Consider the following 18,578-nt stretch of genomic DNA (forward strand, 5'->3'; position numbering starts at 1 on the left):
ACCCACTTCTAGCTATTACTGAAATGAATGATTAGAAAGTTAGGTTGGTGACCCAAAGTTAAACCTAAAGCTATCCCCTGGATCTTTCTAGCAATAAACCCATGTTGAACCTACCATGAAAACTTTTATTCACTGTGCTTTTGGTTATGTTGCCTCCTGATTAGTCATTAATTTTAATGAGGTTTTTTCCTTGTGTTGAGTATGAATAGACCTTACAGTTTGAAGATCTCTAGAATTCCCTGAATTATTGGAAAGACATTCATGACTCCCAGTGTGACTACAGTTAAGAGCCCCAGGGAGCCTGTGAAGACTAGAATCTACAAGTAACCTGCACTAAGAACGTTGTGCAAATTCAGTTAGGGAGACTCAAGTTTAGCTCCTGGCTATCTTAAAGGGCGAATGTATGTCTTTCACAGGTTTGTTCAACATTTCAGTAATTCACAGTATAGCCAAGAGCATGAGTATAAATCTCTTGAAAAAGCCAGTTATTTGGAGCTTTTTAAATTACAGATTTTGCCAAAGTCATCCACATTCTCACATTACATAGATGACTTTGTATCTATTTTACTATTCTCTCATTTAACCATACTAGCAAATAAGGAAAAGGCTATTAAGTGACTCCCCTGATGTTGGGAGCTGACAAAGCTTTTATGCAATGTAGCCTGTAACTAAAAATTCACCTAAATCAGTTCACTGACTCCTGCAATGAGTAGTTCATTGTAAAGGGCCTTCTGATTCCCCCTGCCTCCCAAATTAAATAAAAAGGAGCAGTCATTTGTTTTCATGATTAAAAACAAAAAAAAAACCAGACCATCTAAGCAAAGTTTTACATGACATTATATATATAAAATAAAGTACAATTTCCACTTAATTCAGTCTTCAAATATTTTTTATTGGAAGGCCATGCATTGCCTTCATTTATTGTATTTCAAATCACTGTACATTTACTTTTGTGAAAACACTGCCTGCATTTTCTAGTACAAAAAAAACCTAAAAATTGTTTCAGGAATGTAGAGAAATATCCAACTTAAATAGCGAAAAAGTGCACCATAATTACTGCTGCACTGCAGTCATTTCTGCAATTCCCATGTTTCTTAAATAACTATCTTGTCAGATAACACACAATATAAAGAGCAATTATGAAAAACAGACATTTACATATACTTCTAAAGTCTTATTGAGAATATCCTGTTGGCATTGGATAACCAATCATAGGTGCGGCTGCAGTAGCAGGATACGCATATGCCTGTTGGTTCATACCATTGTGCATATTTGGAACATTACTTCCGTATTGCTGAGTGCTATCATAACCATTCTGGTAAGTCCCTGTTGGATTACCAGTCCTAAAACTGGTCTGTATACCAGCAGACACAAAATTACTTCCAAAGCTCCCATTAGTGTAATTTGCAGCACTGTAAACACCATTCTGAGTTTTTGCCCCAAAATCTCTTTTTAGAAGGCTAGAGTAACCTCTGTCATAATTTTCCCTGTCTCTAAAGGTATTAAATCCACCCCTTTTGCCCGCAGAGTATCTGTCCCGACGGTCATCCTTCATGCCTCCTCTACCCCTGGAACGACCTGTCAAAAAAAAAAAAAAATGCAAATTGATCAATTATGTCTAAGACACAAATCACTGTGGAATTAGATCTGTTCATTGTAGGCGTGAAATGGTTTTACAGTTTTTCAACATAAGTTTTCCATTCAAGGTTTTACTCACCCTCCAATACCACTTAAATGGATTTGTAGACAACGATGTGACTCACAACTACCAACATTTCCTATCAGTCATCCTTACCTGAACCTCTGTCTTCGACCAACTGAAGCAACTTGGGATTAATTGCTTGATTAGCTTCACGAAGCACAGAGATAAGGTCGCTCACTTGCTTTATGTTATTAGGTGTAAAGAAAGTGTATGCTGTGCCTGTTTTGGTACTGCGAGCAGTTCTTCCAATTCGATGAATATAATCCTCTGAGGAGTTAGGGTAGTCATAATTGATGACAAATTTCACATCTTCCACATCTGTAAGGTGTTGCAGTGTGGCAAAATAGCAATGTACGGAGTTTTGCACACCACAACAGCCAGACCAAAAATAAAAAGTTAGACAATTGTATTCCCAAGAAGGTACGGGCTGCAAAAAATACAGTTAAAATGGTTATCCATTCCCTGTAGGAATACCATTGAGGTTGAAAAAAGAAAAAAAAGCACATGTCATCTGTATAAGTTATCACCCACCCAGTGACAGACCCTGTCAAAAGGAATGTGTATTCCCTAGCACATTCCCAAATCAGCAAGTTCCCTTACAGATCATCAAGTGACATCTGAATGCTTCTGCGCAGTAGGGCCACTTAAAGTTTCACAGCAACCTCTTCATGTGCTCATTTTGAGGACCTTGAAACAAAAAAATGTACAAGGTCCTTTGCATTACACATTCATCAGAAGTTCAAACTTCTGGCCACACTGCTTGTCTTGCCAAGACCTTACAACCGCAGCTGCAAGAAAACATACCTGTCCCCCAAAAGTTGTTTTTATGCACTGTGTCTCGTCTAGGCAAGCGCTTCCAAGAAGCCAGGATTCACTTGAGAATGTGTCTCTCTCTGGCAGGTCTCGACATGACGACTACTGTGTAGGTGAGGGAGGAACTTTCAAAGCACTTTCTTTTCCCACTGACTATGTGTGAGAAGTTGCTCCTGCTCTAGATCTCATGTGCCAGTACTCACCAATTTGTAAAAGGCTTAGTACCTTTTAAAGCTGCTCTCTCCATTTCAAACTTGAACAAAAATTTCATTGAACATTGAAGTTTGGAAATATTTCTTCGACATTTCAGCAAACTCACTGAAACTCAAAGACCCACAGATCACAGTGAACAGTTTCAAACAAGGCTGTACCATGGCAGTCATGCAAAGCATGGGACAGAAGAAATACCACGGCAGTGAACTGTGAGGATAACTTCCATTTTTCCCCTCGGAGAGAACAGTTTACGGGGCAGAGGTGATATGTTCTGCCTTTTGAAGATTACTGGCACACGTTCAGCTTTTTCACCTCTCTAATCGACTGGAAGCAGCCAGCCGATCACTAGTCCTCCATCCCCCTCGAGTCCTCCGATTGTCATGCCTAGGCCTTGCCACAAAGACAGCACCTTTATGTGAAAAAAACTTAGAAAAATGCAGAGGTTAAAGAAAGCAATAAACTTTCTTTAAAAAAGTTAAATGGAGATCTTCTGGGAAACCAAGCCATGAATGCGAGTTTGTACTAACCTAGCCCTCTGGAGGCCACATCTGTAGCAATCAGAATAGGAGCTTTTCCATGTTTGAATTCTACAAAGGAAGGCATATACATGATCAATTATCTGAGCAGAATTCTAGCTAAGTAAGGGGGAAAAAAACTTCATTTGAAATATTTACCATTTAGAACCCAGTCACGCTCTTGTTGACTCTTGTCACCATGGATACCCATGGCAGGCCACCTAAAAGACAAGTTGTATCGTAAAACTCACATTGAAAACCTCAAGACTACAGTGCTTAACCACGTCTTGTCACAGATCTATTTCGCCAGAAATTAAAAATAATTAAATCCACTTATATTATCAGATATCCACTGCTCCTGATCCAAGTTTGCCCTTTCCTAAGCTCAGTTACAAAAAAATCTGCTTCAATGGAGGAGCCCACACATACCCATCTCTCCTCATTTTTCTGGTAAGCTCATCACATCTTCTTTTGGTTTCCACAAAAACAATGGTTTTATTCTCCTTCTCACTCATGATCTCTTCCATTAGACGAATAAGTCTAATGATGGGAGACAGAAAGGAAAAATCCTGAGTTTTTAAAGACCATTGGCAGGGCCCCACATTTATGGTGAGCAAAACATTTAAGTTCAATTTACATGGCTGGAAGTCAAAGAGGAAACACCTGCTAACCCACTTATCGAGCAGTTCGACCCTTGGTCCTTAAGTCAACCAGGGGACATATGAATTCCTTCTATAGGAAAACTACAAACGATGATAATCATTATCTGAAGAATTCAAGATATTTTCAGAAGGATTAATAGGCTAACTAAACGAAATCACACCAACTGAAATAACAATGATCCCTCAATTTTAGCAAAGTTGTTAGGAAGCAAACAGAGTTAATAAAACTTACTTTTCATCCTTTTCTACGTCATGACACACATCCACAATCTGAAGAATGTTGTGGTTTGCACTCAGTTCAAGTGCACCAATGTTTATATGGATATAGTCTTTCAAGAAATCTTCAGCAAGCTGTCTTACTTCTTTTGGCCAAGTCGCACTCCACATTAGAGTTTGCCTATCAGGCTAATGGATTTTAGGGGGGGAAATTAGTGTCAGACTAAAAGTGAAAATAGAATTGAATTTGGTCACATATTTCAAAGGACACTTACTCTTATTTGATCCACAATCTTCCTTATTTGGGGTTCAAAACCCATATCAAGCATTCTGTCTGCTTCATCAAGGACAAGGTAGGTTGTTCTTCTCAGATTGGTTTTCCCACACTCTAAAAAGTCAATCAGTCTTCCAGGTGTTGCAATACAGATTTCCACACCTTCAATTAAACACATAAGTGTAACTACAATACCTAAGATATTTAGCACCAATGACAAATAAAACTCTCTTCATTACAGACCTCTCTCCAAATCACGTATTTGTGGTCCCTTGGGAGCACCACCATAGATACAAGTAGACTTCAAGCGACATGCTCTACAATATTCAGCAGCTACTTGCTGCACCTGTTGGGCCAGTTCCCGAGTTGGTGCCAGCACCAAACACTAAGGAAAAAGAAAGAGCTTTCAGCACAAACCTGGATACTAGTTTTAAACTGTTAACTTATTAGTTATGATGGCAGATCCTTCATGTGTTGTCCAATACCCAAAGCAACTCCAGCTGAATAGGGTGAGCTAACCTCTGTATAAAACCACCACAAATGATTACATCTTTTGCTATGTAGTCTAAAATCTATATATTACACTTCTAATAAAAAGTTAAAAATATATACTTACAATGGGCCCATCGCCTCTCTCTAGGAATGGCTGATGATTGATGTGGACAATGGCAGGAAGCAAATACTATTTGGGGTGAAGACGGGGACAAACAGAAATCACATTAAAATACTCTTTTTAAATTACCATTCCGTTTTCTTGCATATATCACATCAAGAGTTCTCCCAAACTTACAGACAATGTCTTCCCAGATCCAGTCTGTGCCACTCCAACCATATCCAATCCACTTAGAGCAACTGGCCATCCCTGAGCTTGAATAGCAGTGGGTTCAGTGAAATTCTGTCTTGCAATAACATCCATGACATTTGCTACAATTAGTGACAGATATTTAACAAAAATTAGTGATGCCAAGGAAAGGAGAGGGTAGGTGGAAACAAAAACACAGGGGTAGGGTAGAACTGAAAAGCAGCACTCACCAGGGAAATTAGCTTCATAAAAATTCAGAACTGGCTTCGGGCAGTTGTGACCTCTAACTGTAATTTCCTTGCTTCTTCTATATGTTTCCACCTCTTGCTGCAAAACAAATTATAACAGTCTTAAAACTTATGACTACCACCCCTAACTAAATACGTAATTGGCAAGCCCCTAACTTCATAATTTAGTAACTAGTTTAAATTAGCCTTCATTTTAATCTGGAACCACATATGAAAACCCTATATGACAAAAAAAGCCATTTATTCTGCTATACTCAACCTAAAAAAAAATCCCAAAGCCACCTATCTGCAAAAGTGAGTCACATCTTTCCCAATTATGAAGTCAGAAAACGTAACTCTACCAAAATTGAGTTATTTGCGAAACACCTGTCAGAATTTCATTTACTAGACTCCATTGAGTTACAGCCTGATGAAGCCACATGAATTTACTCACTGCTGTCCGCCTAGCCAAATCAGGGTGCTCTTGATAGAAATTCTTCTCAAACTTGGGCAGCTCATCAAGATTCCACTTCTTTTTAACTAGTTTCTCCCCAGGGTTTCCAAACTTCTTTCCAGATAAGGGCCCCGCCCTACTTCCTCCAAATCGAGGTGCACCAAACCTGGAATGAAGAAAAAACGTTATTCATATTTTCAAACGGCTACACCTAGGTTTCTGTACACATTTGTTTACCATCCCTTGGCACAAGCTAAAGATCACTGAAAGCCGACTTCGAGAGGTAAACCTAGCACTGTCTTTAGTGATAACCTCTCTCTCTCAACAGCCACAGTTAACGTTTCCCATAGTCCCAAGTACACACAACTTAGGCCAAGTAAACAGCCTGGGATTTACCATATCGAAAACTTGTCACCCAGATGCCAGAATTTAGGATTACACACCACTTCTTGTGGTTACTATTATCTTTCTCACCAATCTAGCAATTCACTATCAGTGATAACAAGGCTACACGAACCGAAGAGCATCACAACGATGTTCCTCATATGGCCGTTTTCAAGCCAAAGAGCTTTGATGTCAAGTATCTAGACAGCACAGACAACGAAAACGGAACAAGGGTTTTCTCAGAAACACTTCTAGCAAACCGAGCTGGGGGGACGCCGCGGTAGAGCACCGGGTCAACGAATCAAAATTATATAACGCAGGAAAAAAGAAAAGGAGGAGCCGGCGACTACCGGGGGAGGAGTCCCGGCCCGGGCGGAGCCGGCCGGGCGGCGTTCCCGCTGGGGCGGCGCTTCCCCCTTTGTCTCGCATTTCTCTCTGCGCCACATTTTCTCGACGCTGCCATTTTGAGCTCCTCCGCCGGGCGGAGTAACAAAGGCGCCGCCGCCATGTCCGGGGCCGTCATTTTATACTCGCGACTCAGCCACATGTCTCATGCCGGCCGCCCTTCTACCCCCACAGCACCAGTGGCTTTGGAGGTGGTCCCTTCGCTCCCACAGAATGCCCGGCCACCCCAAAAACACCTCCCGAAAGGCCGCACCTAACAGCTGTTCCTTCGTCTGCCTCGAAGCGTCGCGCTTTCATCCTAACAATGCGCTCCCTCTGAATTCCCTCAACAGCTACCAAATGGCAGCCGCCCCGACGGCTCCCCGACCCCCACACAAAAAGCAAGGATGAAGACACTACACCATCAAATCTCTCCCACTCACTGTTACGTGAATATCAAAATGGCGCAAGCCTTCGGGAAAGGAGGCCCCAACATAGCCCGGAAAGGCCGAGTCCAAGCCGCAAAGCCCCCGGCCGCCGCCACCCTCACTCGCCCTCCCATCCCCCACCCGCCAGCCCTGACAACTCGGCTCCCACACTCACCCTCGATCCCGGCCGCGGTCTCGGTCACTCGAATAACCCGACATAGCGTCAATGGTTGCGGTTGGCGGGGAACGAAGTAGATAGAAAAGGGTGCGACGAGTCGCTGGAAATGGCTTCGGCGACGGCGAAGCCTTGCGGGGGCGGCAGCGGAGGAGAGACGACGATGACACCAGCTAAAGCTGCACAAGTAGAGACCAGTGGAAATGAATGAGGTGCCGGCCGCTTTCCGGCAGCCGCTTTTATAGTCTGGACCCCCTCCTACGCCGCAAGGCACGCTGGGAGCCGCTCTGTGACCTAATCGCCCCGCCCCTCGCGCAGAGGCCGCAACGCCCGCCGGCGTTCCGCGATCGCCGCGCTTTCACCCCAACCCGTGCCGCTCTCAGGTCGGAGCCCACCCACCATTGAAATGCCTCATTCTGCACTCTCTTGACCTCACCTTCTTCTCGTCTTTCCACACCTCAAGAAAGCCACCCTGCCCTTTCCCAAGCCCAGCCAGACGATAAAACAGCCAGCCCAAGCCCGCCCACCCTCCCCACTCGAAGGTGTTTACGTCTCCAAAGAGGCCTCACGCCAGTAACCAAATGAGAGGGAAGGCGGTGGCCCGGCGTTGTCACGTGACTCTACCCACCCCCCCGCCCATCGGGACAGGGGGCCGCACTACTTCCCCGTTGACGTCGGCGGAGGGATACACAACGAAATAGCTCACCGGAAGTGCGCTGCCGAACCCGGGACCCGCCCCCAGCTGCCGGCTGACTTGGACCGTCCGACCCACGGGTCTGACAATCCTCTGACGGGTTTTGGCCGGCGGAGAATGGTCTCTAAACTTCCCAAACCGCTTCCGTGGCACGTGCTGTGAAAGGAAGTGCTCCTCTGATGACCAATCAGCGGCGAGAAGCTCTTTTAACGTCCCTCCCTCTTTCACGCCACCTTCCCCGCGCTTTAGTTCGTGCGCCCGCCCCCCAGCGTCTGGTCTGCGTTCGGTCCTTGCAGGACACCGTCGCCGGTCTGGCCGCGTCGGAGTCTGGCGGCGACCTGCCTACGAGATATGGCCGGCTCGGAGGCTGGTGAGTGTCTCCCTGGGGTCGCGGTGTGTGTTTACTGAAACTGTCCACCTTCAGGGAGGCCTCGGGCTAGCCCCGACTGGGTCTGGGATGTCGGCGGGGCTCGTTACTGTCAGACGCTGCGTCGCGGTGGCGGGTTTTCTGATAGGGTCTCTCAGCTTCACCCCCTCTTCGCTTTGAGGCCGTGGAACAGCAGTATGCGGTGGGAGAGAGGCACTGGGGCGAGGCCGTTAGTACGCTCGGGTCCTGGCTGCAAAAAGAGCGGTCAGAAGGGTCGTCCTCGGACTTGTCTTTCTGTGGGGCGTCTAGCCGCTGTCCGTGTGCCCTCCTCCCTTGCACTATGGGCCCTGAGGTCGTACCTGCTTTTGTAGTGGTCTTTAAAGGAACAGCACTCTTAAGGTTTATTCATGCCCTTGCCACAGAATAGTGGTGCTTTTTTCTCTTCAGTGCCCTCTAGAGTCACGGGCTTTGTCTAGCACCGCTTTTGAAGAGTGAATTAATTTGGTTGTCTAGGACGCTTTCATCCTTTTCACAAGGATTGCGTACAAACCAGTTGTCATGGTTTGGCCAGTTGTGAGAAATGGGCTTGGAGAGGGTGATTATGTGCATGGAAGATACACTCTCATTCGTTTCCGGAACGTTGTGTGTCCATAGTGGAGATGTTTGTTTTTAATATCGATTGAAAGTGCTTTCCTACCCATCGTCAGGCATTTCAAGGAACAAATATTTTAAGCTAAGTTACTTTTGGTAGAGAAACTGTTAAACTTCGCAAATCCCAGCAATATCTAGGGGAGAGGAGAATGTGGTATGCAGGAAACGTCAACAGTATTGATAATTCTGAGCTTCATGTACTTCCAATATTTTGTTTCATGTAGATCAATATAATAAAAAAGAAAAACTAACAAATGCATTAGCGTTGATGTTGTCATTATGCCAGTTCTTAACAGCCTAAGTTTAATCACCACTTATTTGGGCACCAGAGAAATCCTGACTTGCACAAGATAATTGGGTAAACACATGTGTTGGGAGTTTGAAGCAACATCTTTTATTAATGACTTTCTAGTAACCTCAGATTATTATTAAACTGTTGCTTATGACATAATATTCCTGTTTACTTGTAAATATGTTTTAACTAAAAACACCCACGTAAGGCTTATGTAAGTAACTTAAGATTTTAGGCTGCAACAATAACAGTTGAATTTGCAGTATAGTTTTGACTGTATAGAAATTACAGCACTCTGGAAATCATCCCAAGAAATTAAATACGTCTTTTTAAAAATCATGCCTAACGGGTCTTTGAAATTCTATAACAATCAAATTTCTTATCTTTTACAAAGTTCAATGTCTTTTTTTTTTTTCTGGGGGGCGTGGGGGAGGTTGTTGGATTTTTTGAATGCATGTGTGATTTTTTTCTGGTGGTATTTAAGAGTGATCTTTCCCCCTTTTTCCCAACAGAGTGGGTAACCATTGCCAATAGCCTTCTTTTTAAGTGTCATATACATCTGAGAATACATGAACTTCAAGACTGTGATGCTAATGTTTTTATTGCCCTTTATCAGTCTATTTTGGGAGAAAAAGTACCAGGTAAGACTACTAAAAGCAGGAGTAATTTTGCCTATATCTTAGGCCAGAAGTTTTTGGTCCTTTAGTTAGATGCTTTGGTATTTATAACATTTTATTTTCTCTTTGCCCATATGTTTTTTAATATTGCATATTAAATTCTATATTAATATACAATATTTAAATATTGTATATTAAATGGTATTTAATATTGCATATTGTCTAATTATAATATTGTATTCCTTAAGGAATACCCTGTGGAATCCGCTCACAATAATGGCCTTGAGCAGATCAGTTTGAGGGCTCCTGATAATCACTGGTTAATCCAGTCATAGCTAATGCCTTGTGAAAGTTGCATCTTTTCTGAAAATGTACCTTCAAAGGTTTGTAAAATTGAGTGGAACTTGGGAATTTATTGGATCTTGTTACTTAACCAGTGCTAGGGGTAAGAATTCATATTTGTACTTGATGAACCTAATTTACCAAGACAGTTAATAAGCACATATGTCCTTTCATCTTGCTCCCCATGTCACTATGTTCAAGACCAGGGTGGTACCAACTCAGCTTAAGTGATTCTTCCCTGTCTGCCTACCAAAGTGATAGGATTACAGGCATGAGCCACCATGCCCAGCCTGTACTGACATTTTGAATCTTTATACCAATAATTCCAGTTGGCTATTCAAAAGGACATATAAGGGCCAGGCGTGGTGGCTCACGCCTGTAATCCCAGCACTTTGGGAGGCTGATCATTTGAGGCAGGTGGATCACCTGAGGCTAGGAGTTCAAGACCAGTCTGGCCAACATGGCAAAACCCCGTCTCTGCTAAAAATAAAAAAATTAGCCAGGCATAGTGGTGTACGCCTATAATCCCAGCTACTTGGGAAGCTGAGGCAAGAGAATTGCTTGAGCTGGGGAGGCGGAGGTTGTAGTGAGCCAAGATCACGCCACTGCATTCCAGCCTGGGCAACAGAGCGAGACCCTTTCTCAATGAATAAATAAACAAACATGCATATATATAAAATAATCCTCGAATGCCTGCTGTGTTGTTTTTTTTTCCCTCTCGTAGAAAGCAGCCCATAGTTATGGGTTAAAGTATCATGTCTTGGCTCCCTTACTAGACTATTAGCTCTCTTTTAATGTAGGGACCACTTTATCTTCCTTAACATGGTGCTTCTTGTAAAGCATGTTCATATATATATGTGTATATAAATGGTGTAATAAATATTCAGTCAATATCCAAAATTGATAAATCGGTTCAATCAATAAATACTCAACCAATAAAGATTCTGCTGTGTAGAGTTCAGGATTTATTAATTTTAATCTGTACTTTACAGCATGTTCTGTTTGGGCAGAGCTTTCATAGCAGTTGAGCATATTCAGTAGCCTAGTGAGAGACAATGAGATGAAAACTTGGCCTCTTGTGGATACAAAATTATGTGATTTTTTTTTCCCCCACAGACCTCATAGCTATTCCTAGGAGTCAAGAGGATGATGCACACAATGTACAAGCAGTAATTGATTCGCTGGCCTTGGATTACTTACAGGTCAGCTTGTCTCACATAACAGGTTGGTATATATTTAACTGTCACATAATTATGCATTTTAGTGAAATAATTGTTAGAACCGTAAGCATTGTTTACTTAACCAAATGATTGAGCTTATGGAGTAGACCAGATTGTAAGATTGAGCTAAGACAATCACCTGATAAGAGGTCAGGCCCATCCATACATGCGAACTTTTCCAGGAGAGCTGAACATCGATTTTGCGATTGATCTGGGTCTGAAACATAAGTATCCTAGCTGGTAATTTGAGGTATGTTTTTTGTTTTTATGTTATGTTGTTTTGTTTATTTTTATTTTTTTTGATTCAGAGTCTCACTCTGTTGCCCAGGCTGGAGTGCAGTGGCGCAGTCACAGCTCACTATAGCCTCAACCTCCTAAGCTCAGGTGATCCTCTCACCTCAGCCTCCCAGGTAGCTGGGACTACAGCTGTGCACCACCATGCCTGGCTAATTTTTTCTATTTTTTTTTTTGAGACGGAGTCTCGCTCTGTCGCCCAGGCTGGAGTGCAGTGGCCGGATCTCAGCTCACTGCAAGCTCCGCCTCCCGGGTTTACGCCATTCTCCTGCCTCAGCCTCCCGAGTAGCTGGGACTACAGACGCCCGCCACCTCGCCCGGCTAGCTTTTTGTATTTTTTAGTAGAGACGGGGTTTCACCGTGTTAGCCAGGATGGTCTCGATCTCCTGACCTCGTGATCCGCCCGTCTCGGCCTCCCAAAGTGCTGGGATTACAGGCTTGAGCCACCGCGCCCGGCCAATGTTTTCTATTTTTTGTAAAGACAGAGTTTCGCCATTTGCCCAGGCTGGTTTGGAATTCCTAGGCTCAGGCAATCCACCTAGCTCCGCTTGTGAAATTGCTGGGATTACAGGCCTGAACCACTGTGCCTGGCCATGTTGTTTTATTTTAAAGCATACTAATGCTTCTTGTTTGTGACAGCTAAAAATTAGAAACACCTAAATGTCCATTAGTAGGGACTGGTTAAATAAATCATGATAGATGCATATAGTGGACTGCTCTGTGGCTATAAAAGATGATTGAATATACTCTTTGTGCACAATGTTCCATGTTAGGGGAACAATCTGTAGCGTCTGTGATGTGAGAAAAATGTAGTACAATTATAATGGCAATGTGCAGGGTAGTATGCTAGTGTTTGTAAAAACAAAGGTATGGAGAAGATATTTGCAGTTGTTTGCAATCAGAAGGACTGTCTAGAAGCATATACAAGAAACTCGTAATACTGATTGCCTCCAACAAAGGGAACCTTAGGGTTGCAGGACAAAGGGACAAGAACTTTCACTTGTATACTTTTTGCACTTTCTGAATTTTGAACCATATTATCTATTCACAGATTTTTACTGTAATTAAATCTCCAAAATAAAGTATATTATGCTGTATTCTAAAACCAAGCATACAAAATATATTTACAGATCACTATATTATGTGTATTTCATTTATGTTTAGAAATGAAAGATTATTCCAGTAAGTTATTTCAAGCTTATGAATAGAGGGAACATTGACGATGTGAAACTATAATCACAAAAAGAGGATTTGTACTGTTGATTTATTCTTTGATAGTTGTAAAAGGAGATAAATGTCAATCAGGATAAGTCCCGATTTACATCTCTTAATTTGGTACTGATAAGAACACATTTTTGCAAAGAGAATAAAATACTCCTCTGTCTTAAGTTTTTTAATGTACTTCTAGGTGAGTCAGTGGGTAAATCAGTTTGGAGATAATTTGAGAGATAGTCCCATAGTTTCCTTCTTTTTTTGCTATTTGTAATTGCTTTATCACCCAAGTAGGAGAAGTTCTGGTATTTGTGCTTGTTAAACATACTATAGCTGGGTTGTAAACATATATGTTTGTAAAACTTTTTAATGCAGAGCTGTCTTTGACAGATTACACCCACCCCATGAAAAATTGTAAAACAGTTTCTCCTGCAGCATGAAGCACTGCATTCTGGCTGGCAGTTGTAGTTGCTAGGTTGTCAGTATACTCCCCATCCTAGAAACTGAAAAGTTTTGAGGATACTCTTGGTATATACTTAGGTATTTTTAAGCCAGAAAAACACGTCCAAAACCAAGATTTCTGGTTCATTGTTTTAAACGAAAAAACTATCAAATATTGTCGTTACTAGTAGTAGTATAAAACATCACATATCTGGTTAAGGTTTGTTGTGCATCATGGCTGGGGTTACGAATGGGTAGATTCTCCCAAATATCAAGTTTCTACACTGCTTCTCCCATATTGGTGTGAACTCATGAGAATGCCAGGCATGATCTCCCAAAGGACAATCAGAGTATCACAAGAGTTAAGTTCCATCTATACCTGAGGTTGACTTGGAGTCCATTTCAGGTGACATTAAATATGTCAAGTTTTCATGCTTTTTGCTAACCCATTTCTAGCCAACATTTCAACCTAAACATTCGTGTTAAAAATCTGTTATGGAGCAGGTACTGTGCTAGGGACTGTGTTATAATCTATGAGTGTGAAGTGGATATGGCAGGAGATGTAGCTGGAGACGCTGAAGATGGGGTGAGATTTTAAAAGGTTTTATATGCAGTGCTTATATTTCAGAAGGGAGTCAGGGAAAGGAATTTAATCAGAAAAATGGTATGATCTACACAAAATGAGGAGTTAAATATGGGGGGTTATGGTGGAGAACTCAGGAATTCCCGATGAAAGTGTCCCAACAAATTTGTTGTTTTTTTTGTTGTTGTTGTTTTGATGTTACTCTGCTATTGTCATCTTCTGAACAAACCACCATTTGGCATACGATACCCGAGTCTGAAAGTGTTCTCTCCTGCCATTTTTTTCCAGCAATCTGGTAAAGTCCTGTTTTGCTGCATTGTATTTTGGTATAAATCTTACTAGAGATGTTTTCTTAAGTTCAATTATTTTGCTTCTTCAAAAAAGGAAGGAATATGCCAGTGAATTATTAGACACCATATTTAAATCTTCCCCCTTTTTTAATTCTTCAAACATAATCAGGCAGCAGGAAATTGGTGTTTTTGGCTGGGCGCGGTGGCTTTAATATTTGTAATATAATTGTTTCACCTGTATTTTTTTTATTTAATCTCCAAGGAACTGTAAGTTGCTATTTCACCTGTATTCTTAAGTGGCATTTTCACAATGTTATATCCAAGTTTCAAGATTATGAAGCTTTCAGATTTCATGGTTAAATTTTTTAATGGCTCTATATTTTGTCTCCAGGAGAAAATATAGTGAAAGGAGATAAAGAATCTATTAAGAATCTCCTGGAAATATTTGATGGTTTGTTGGAGTATCTTACAGAACGCATCAGTGAAACATCTCATGAGAAAAGTAAGTTTAAGAATGGAAATTTGCTTTGGTTTACCTTTTATGATATGTCCCTTTTGCCTTTTATCTTTTTATATATTTTTCTTCATAGGAAGCAGATTCACTAATACAGTATACCTGATAACTTTAGTTGTAAATTTCAAATTCTTACTGTTTTAGCTGGTTGGAAACTGTCTTAGACTGTCATCATATTCTTTATCAACTTGCATGTTGCTTATAAATTACTTTAAAACTAATTTATACTAGAAAGGTAAATTTCTGGCTAAATTATTTATTGTCCTATGATTGCATAAAATGTCCTATTCCAAAATTTTGTGTTTCAGAACTGCCGTTTATGCTAAACATTTGGATGTTACTGAGGCATCAACAGGAAGAACTGGTGCATTTCTGTCTTTAGCTTGCACTTAAATTTCTGACAGCCTAAATATTTCAAATGTTTATCATTGCAAAAGTAAAAGAACTTAACTGTCTTAATAATTTGAGATTAAGTAAATAATGCTGTTGTTCATGAATGGAGTAATATATTACCTGTTCTTATATTGAAAAGTTATCCAAAATAAATTTTCAGCAGCAACCACAATTTACATAAATTTGAATACAAGTTAAGACAAAAAATTGGGGTAGGCTCATCCTCCTTCATTGTCACTTTGTTTGTAGTGAGACCTCTGATTATAACATTTGAAATTAATCTTAAAGTGTTTAGTTAGAGATAGTTTCCTACCTTTAATCATTGTTGCTAAACTATTTAAAAGCTGGGAGGGAAAATTGAAAAGTCTGCCACACTGGACCTTTCTTTGTTTCAAAAATTGAGTGTTTTATATATGCCTGGGTACTCTGGGAGGATTCCAAGCTGCGTGTCATGTTGATGCTCTCAAACCTGTACTTGAGTCGGGGAGACAGCCATAAATACGAACATTAAAAGCATAAAGGGGGAATTAGAACTAGGGGAGAGTATTGACAGGTGGAACTCACCTAATTCAAGGCTACCAGTAGGTATTTGTATGCTGTGTACCTTTTTAGTCTTTTTAGCAATAGGATTAAGAGGTAGGAAATTACCTCTGAGTAAAGAGATAGAGATTAATTTGAAATGTAAAGAGAGCAGCAGTTTAAATTTTACAGTTTAGTGCTTGCTCGCAGGAAGGGGAGGGATGGTAGTGCCTGACTAATGATACGGCAGTGGGGATGAATAGAGGAGGGCACAGCTGGGAGATAATTTTATGTGAGTCTGGTGGTGGTGAAAGACTGAAGGATATTCCCAGGGGAGATCGGAGATCGGCAGTATGTGGTGAGCTACTGGGGAGGTTGCTCAGATAGGCTTCCCTATATGACAGTACCTTAGCTGGACAGCATTTTCTTAGTCTGCTTCTCATCTTTGGAGGTCTAAAATATACTTACTTGGCAGTATTACCTAGAGCTGATCAGATTCTTCAAAATGCTTGTTAACAGTAATGGGGAACAAATCTTTATTATCACTAATCGTATCAGCTGTGCAGGGCAGCTTCTACCTGGGACCTGAGCTAGCATTGTCATTTACCACTGAAGAAGGAGGGTTTCAAAGGAAGACCATGGGTTCAGTGCTGGGTTCTGCCTCTCACTATATGACGCAGCTCTCTAAGCCTGTTTTCTCAGCTGAAATTCTTTCATAGTAGTTGTGAAAGTTAAGTAAGTAGATATGTATAAACAGTTGAGCACACAGCCTAGCTCAGAGTAAATGCATAATAAATGTTAATTTATGTTATTGAAATGTTGCTTGGTGAATATGGAAATAGAAAAAAAAGAAGATGGGTGTTTGAATAGTGAATCTCTAGACATGGACATGAAAATATCCAAAGGGGTAAATCTGAATCATGGGAGGTTTCACCTACCTGTATTTTGAAATCATTTCCCTAGTGAGTTATAGCCACTGGTGAAAGTATGTATTCTTCAAGTATGGTGGGGTGGAAAAAAGACTGATAGTCTTAAGAAAAATTTCATCCAAGCCCTGATGCAGCCTGACTCAGCCTAAGGCATGATTATCTTGGAGCTTGCATTATGTTGACGCAATCATGTTTTCTGTTATCTTGATATACCTCAGACGTACCTTACAGATGGAGAGGTATAAGAATATTAAATGGACCTGCTACCAACTTAAGAAATAAAACATTGCTCATACAACTGTATGCCCTGTTTTTAAAGCAACATTCTTGTTTCTTTGTTACTCGAATAATACATGCTCATTACAAGTGAAGATTTGGTTCTTTCTGATTGTACTTTCACAAGAACCCTGTTTACCATGACAAGTTAGGGGTGCCTCACTGTCCTTACCTCTCCCTGCCTCTTACATAGAAAAAGTAATATTCACTTAGGGGTTTTTTGGTATTGTTTTTATCTGTTCTGAACAGGTGAAACTCAACAGTATTTTAAAGAATCTGATCGAGGAGAACGTTTGGAAGAGCCAGAAAGTACTAAAGAATCTAAATCATCATGGAAAAGAGTTTCTTTTGGGAGGTAGCACTCAGTGTCTCTGAATGTAATGAAAACAAGTTACGCTTTTTGGACTAAGTATTAAAATTGCACATAATATACCAAGATGGCACAAAAAAAGCTAATGTGAAACTTCTAGTAGCTTCTCATATTTTAAACCTTCCTGAGGGAGTTTTAAGAACCTTGAGTTATATATAATACCTAAATCTCAGTATTAATTACCTACTTATTTTTAATTTTTTTTTTTTTTTTTTTGAGACAGAGTCTCATTCTGTCTCCCAGGCTGGAGTGCAGTGGCATGATCTCGACTCACTGTAAACTCTGCTTCCCGGGTTCAAGCGATTCTCCTGCCTTAGCCTCCTGAGTAGCTGGGACTACAGGCATGCACCACCATGCCCGGCTAATTTTTATGTTTTTAGTAGAGTTGGGGTTTCACCATGTTGGTCAGTCTGGTCTGGAACTCCTGACCTCAGGTGATCCACCCGCCTTGGCCTCCCAAGGTGTTGGGATTACAGACGTGAGCCACTGCGCCCGGGCCCTGTTTTTCTCTTAATCATCAAAGTAGGTCATCATCTTTGCAAAAAACTTGCAAAATTGAAAAAGCAGGAAAAAAAAAACTATTCCGAACTAAATAACTGCTGTTGACATTTTGTTAAATTTTTTAGTCCTTTCTACTATGTTTTTTTCTTTTTTGGATTTAGTCATATGTCTATATAATTTTGTTGCCTGCCCCTCACCCCTGCTTTTTTAATAAAGAGACAGGGTCTTGCTCTGACACCCAGGGTGGAGTACAGTGGCGTGATCACAGTTCACTGTAGCCTTGAACTCCTGGGCTTAAGCCCAAGTAGCTGGGACCACAGGTGTGCACCACCACACCTGGCTAATTTTTCTCATTTTTTTTTTTTTTTTAAACAGAAATGGCGTCTTGCTATGTTGACCAGGCTGGGCTTGAATTCCTGGCCTCAAGCAGTCCTCCTGCTGCAGCCTCCCAAAGTGCTGGGATTATAGGCATGACCCACCTCACCAGGCTCGTTTCCTGCATTTTTAAACTTCACATTAAGTGTTCTCAAGTTGTTAAATTCTTTTTTTTTTTTTTGAGACAGAGTCTTGCTGTGTCACACAGGCTGGAGTGTGCAGTGGCGCGATCTCGGCTCACTGCAACCTCTGCTTCCCGGTTTCAAGTGATTCTTGTGCCTCAGCCTCCTGAGTAGCTGGGACTACAGGCACACCCTGCCACAGTTGGCTAATGTTTGTATCTTTAGTAAAGACAAGGTTTCACCATGTTGGCAAGGCTGGTCTTGAACGCCTGACCTCAAGTGATGCACCCACTTCAGTCTCCCAAAGTGGGATAACAGGCATGAGCC

At 41.4% G+C, this 18,578-nt stretch overlaps 2 protein-coding genes across 5 annotated transcripts in view; one reads left to right on the forward strand and one right to left on the reverse strand.

Annotated features, from left to right (window-relative positions):
• Window positions 1-871: 871 nt before the first annotated feature.
• On the reverse strand, window positions 872-7,693 carry DDX5 (DEAD (Asp-Glu-Ala-Asp) box helicase 5). Of its 4 annotated transcripts, none has more exons than XM_011929365.1 (13): window positions 7,250-7,693; window positions 5,879-6,044; window positions 5,511-5,524; window positions 5,186-5,192; window positions 5,012-5,077; window positions 4,639-4,780; window positions 4,397-4,557; window positions 4,138-4,310; window positions 3,673-3,783; window positions 3,403-3,464; window positions 3,256-3,315; window positions 1,796-2,020; window positions 872-1,578 (listed from the first exon to the last, which is right to left on the reverse strand). In XM_011929365.1, the coding sequence occupies exons 1-13, from the start codon at window positions 7,291-7,293 to the stop codon at window positions 1,175-1,177; spliced, it is 1,635 nt and encodes a 544-aa protein (XP_011784755.1). In that variant the 5' UTR covers window positions 7,294-7,693; the 3' UTR covers window positions 872-1,174. The 4 variants fall into 4 exon arrangements, with proteins under 4 accessions (XP_011784755.1, XP_011809071.1, XP_011816194.1 ...); XM_011953681.1 differs by having other exon boundaries at window positions 5,186-5,319; window positions 5,428-5,524; XM_011960804.1 differs by lacking the exon at window positions 7,250-7,693 and adding an exon at window positions 6,921-7,131 and having other exon boundaries at window positions 5,186-5,319; window positions 5,428-5,524.
• Window positions 7,694-7,936: 243 nt separating this feature from the next.
• The window catches only part of CEP95 (centrosomal protein 95kDa), a 30,943-nt gene continuing 20,301 nt past the window's right edge, over window positions 7,937-18,578 (forward strand). Inside the window, exons 1-5 of the mRNA XM_011929654.1 lie at window positions 7,937-8,313; window positions 9,766-9,894; window positions 11,329-11,436; window positions 14,644-14,754; window positions 17,133-17,238. Of these exons, the coding sequence (XP_011785044.1) occupies window positions 8,295-8,313; window positions 9,766-9,894; window positions 11,329-11,436; window positions 14,644-14,754; window positions 17,133-17,238 (473 nt within the window). The 5' untranslated portion in view covers window positions 7,937-8,294. The remainder of the gene's footprint in view (window positions 8,314-9,765; window positions 9,895-11,328; window positions 11,437-14,643; window positions 14,755-17,132; window positions 17,239-18,578) is intronic.

Source organism: Colobus angolensis, unplaced genomic scaffold (assembly GCF_000951035.1).
Source record: "Colobus angolensis palliatus isolate OR3802 unplaced genomic scaffold, Cang.pa_1.0 Scaffold1, whole genome shotgun sequence".
Lineage (NCBI taxonomy): Eukaryota > Metazoa > Chordata > Mammalia > Primates > Cercopithecidae > Colobus > Colobus angolensis.

Bases quoted from the DNA above. Each gene is read 5' to 3' on its own strand.
- DDX5 (XM_011953681.1), bottom strand. From the start codon at position 7,293: ATGTCGGGTTATTCGAGTGACCGAGACCGCGGCCGGGATCGAGG. The intron at 3,465-3,672 runs GTATGTGTGGGC...CTTGTCTTTTAG, and splicing joins AGAAAAATGAGGAGAGATGG to GTGGCCTGCCATGGGTATCC. The intron at 1,579-1,795 runs GTAAGGATGACT...TTTTTTTGACAG, and splicing joins GGTCGAAGACAGAGGTTCAG to GTCGTTCCAGGGGTAGAGGA.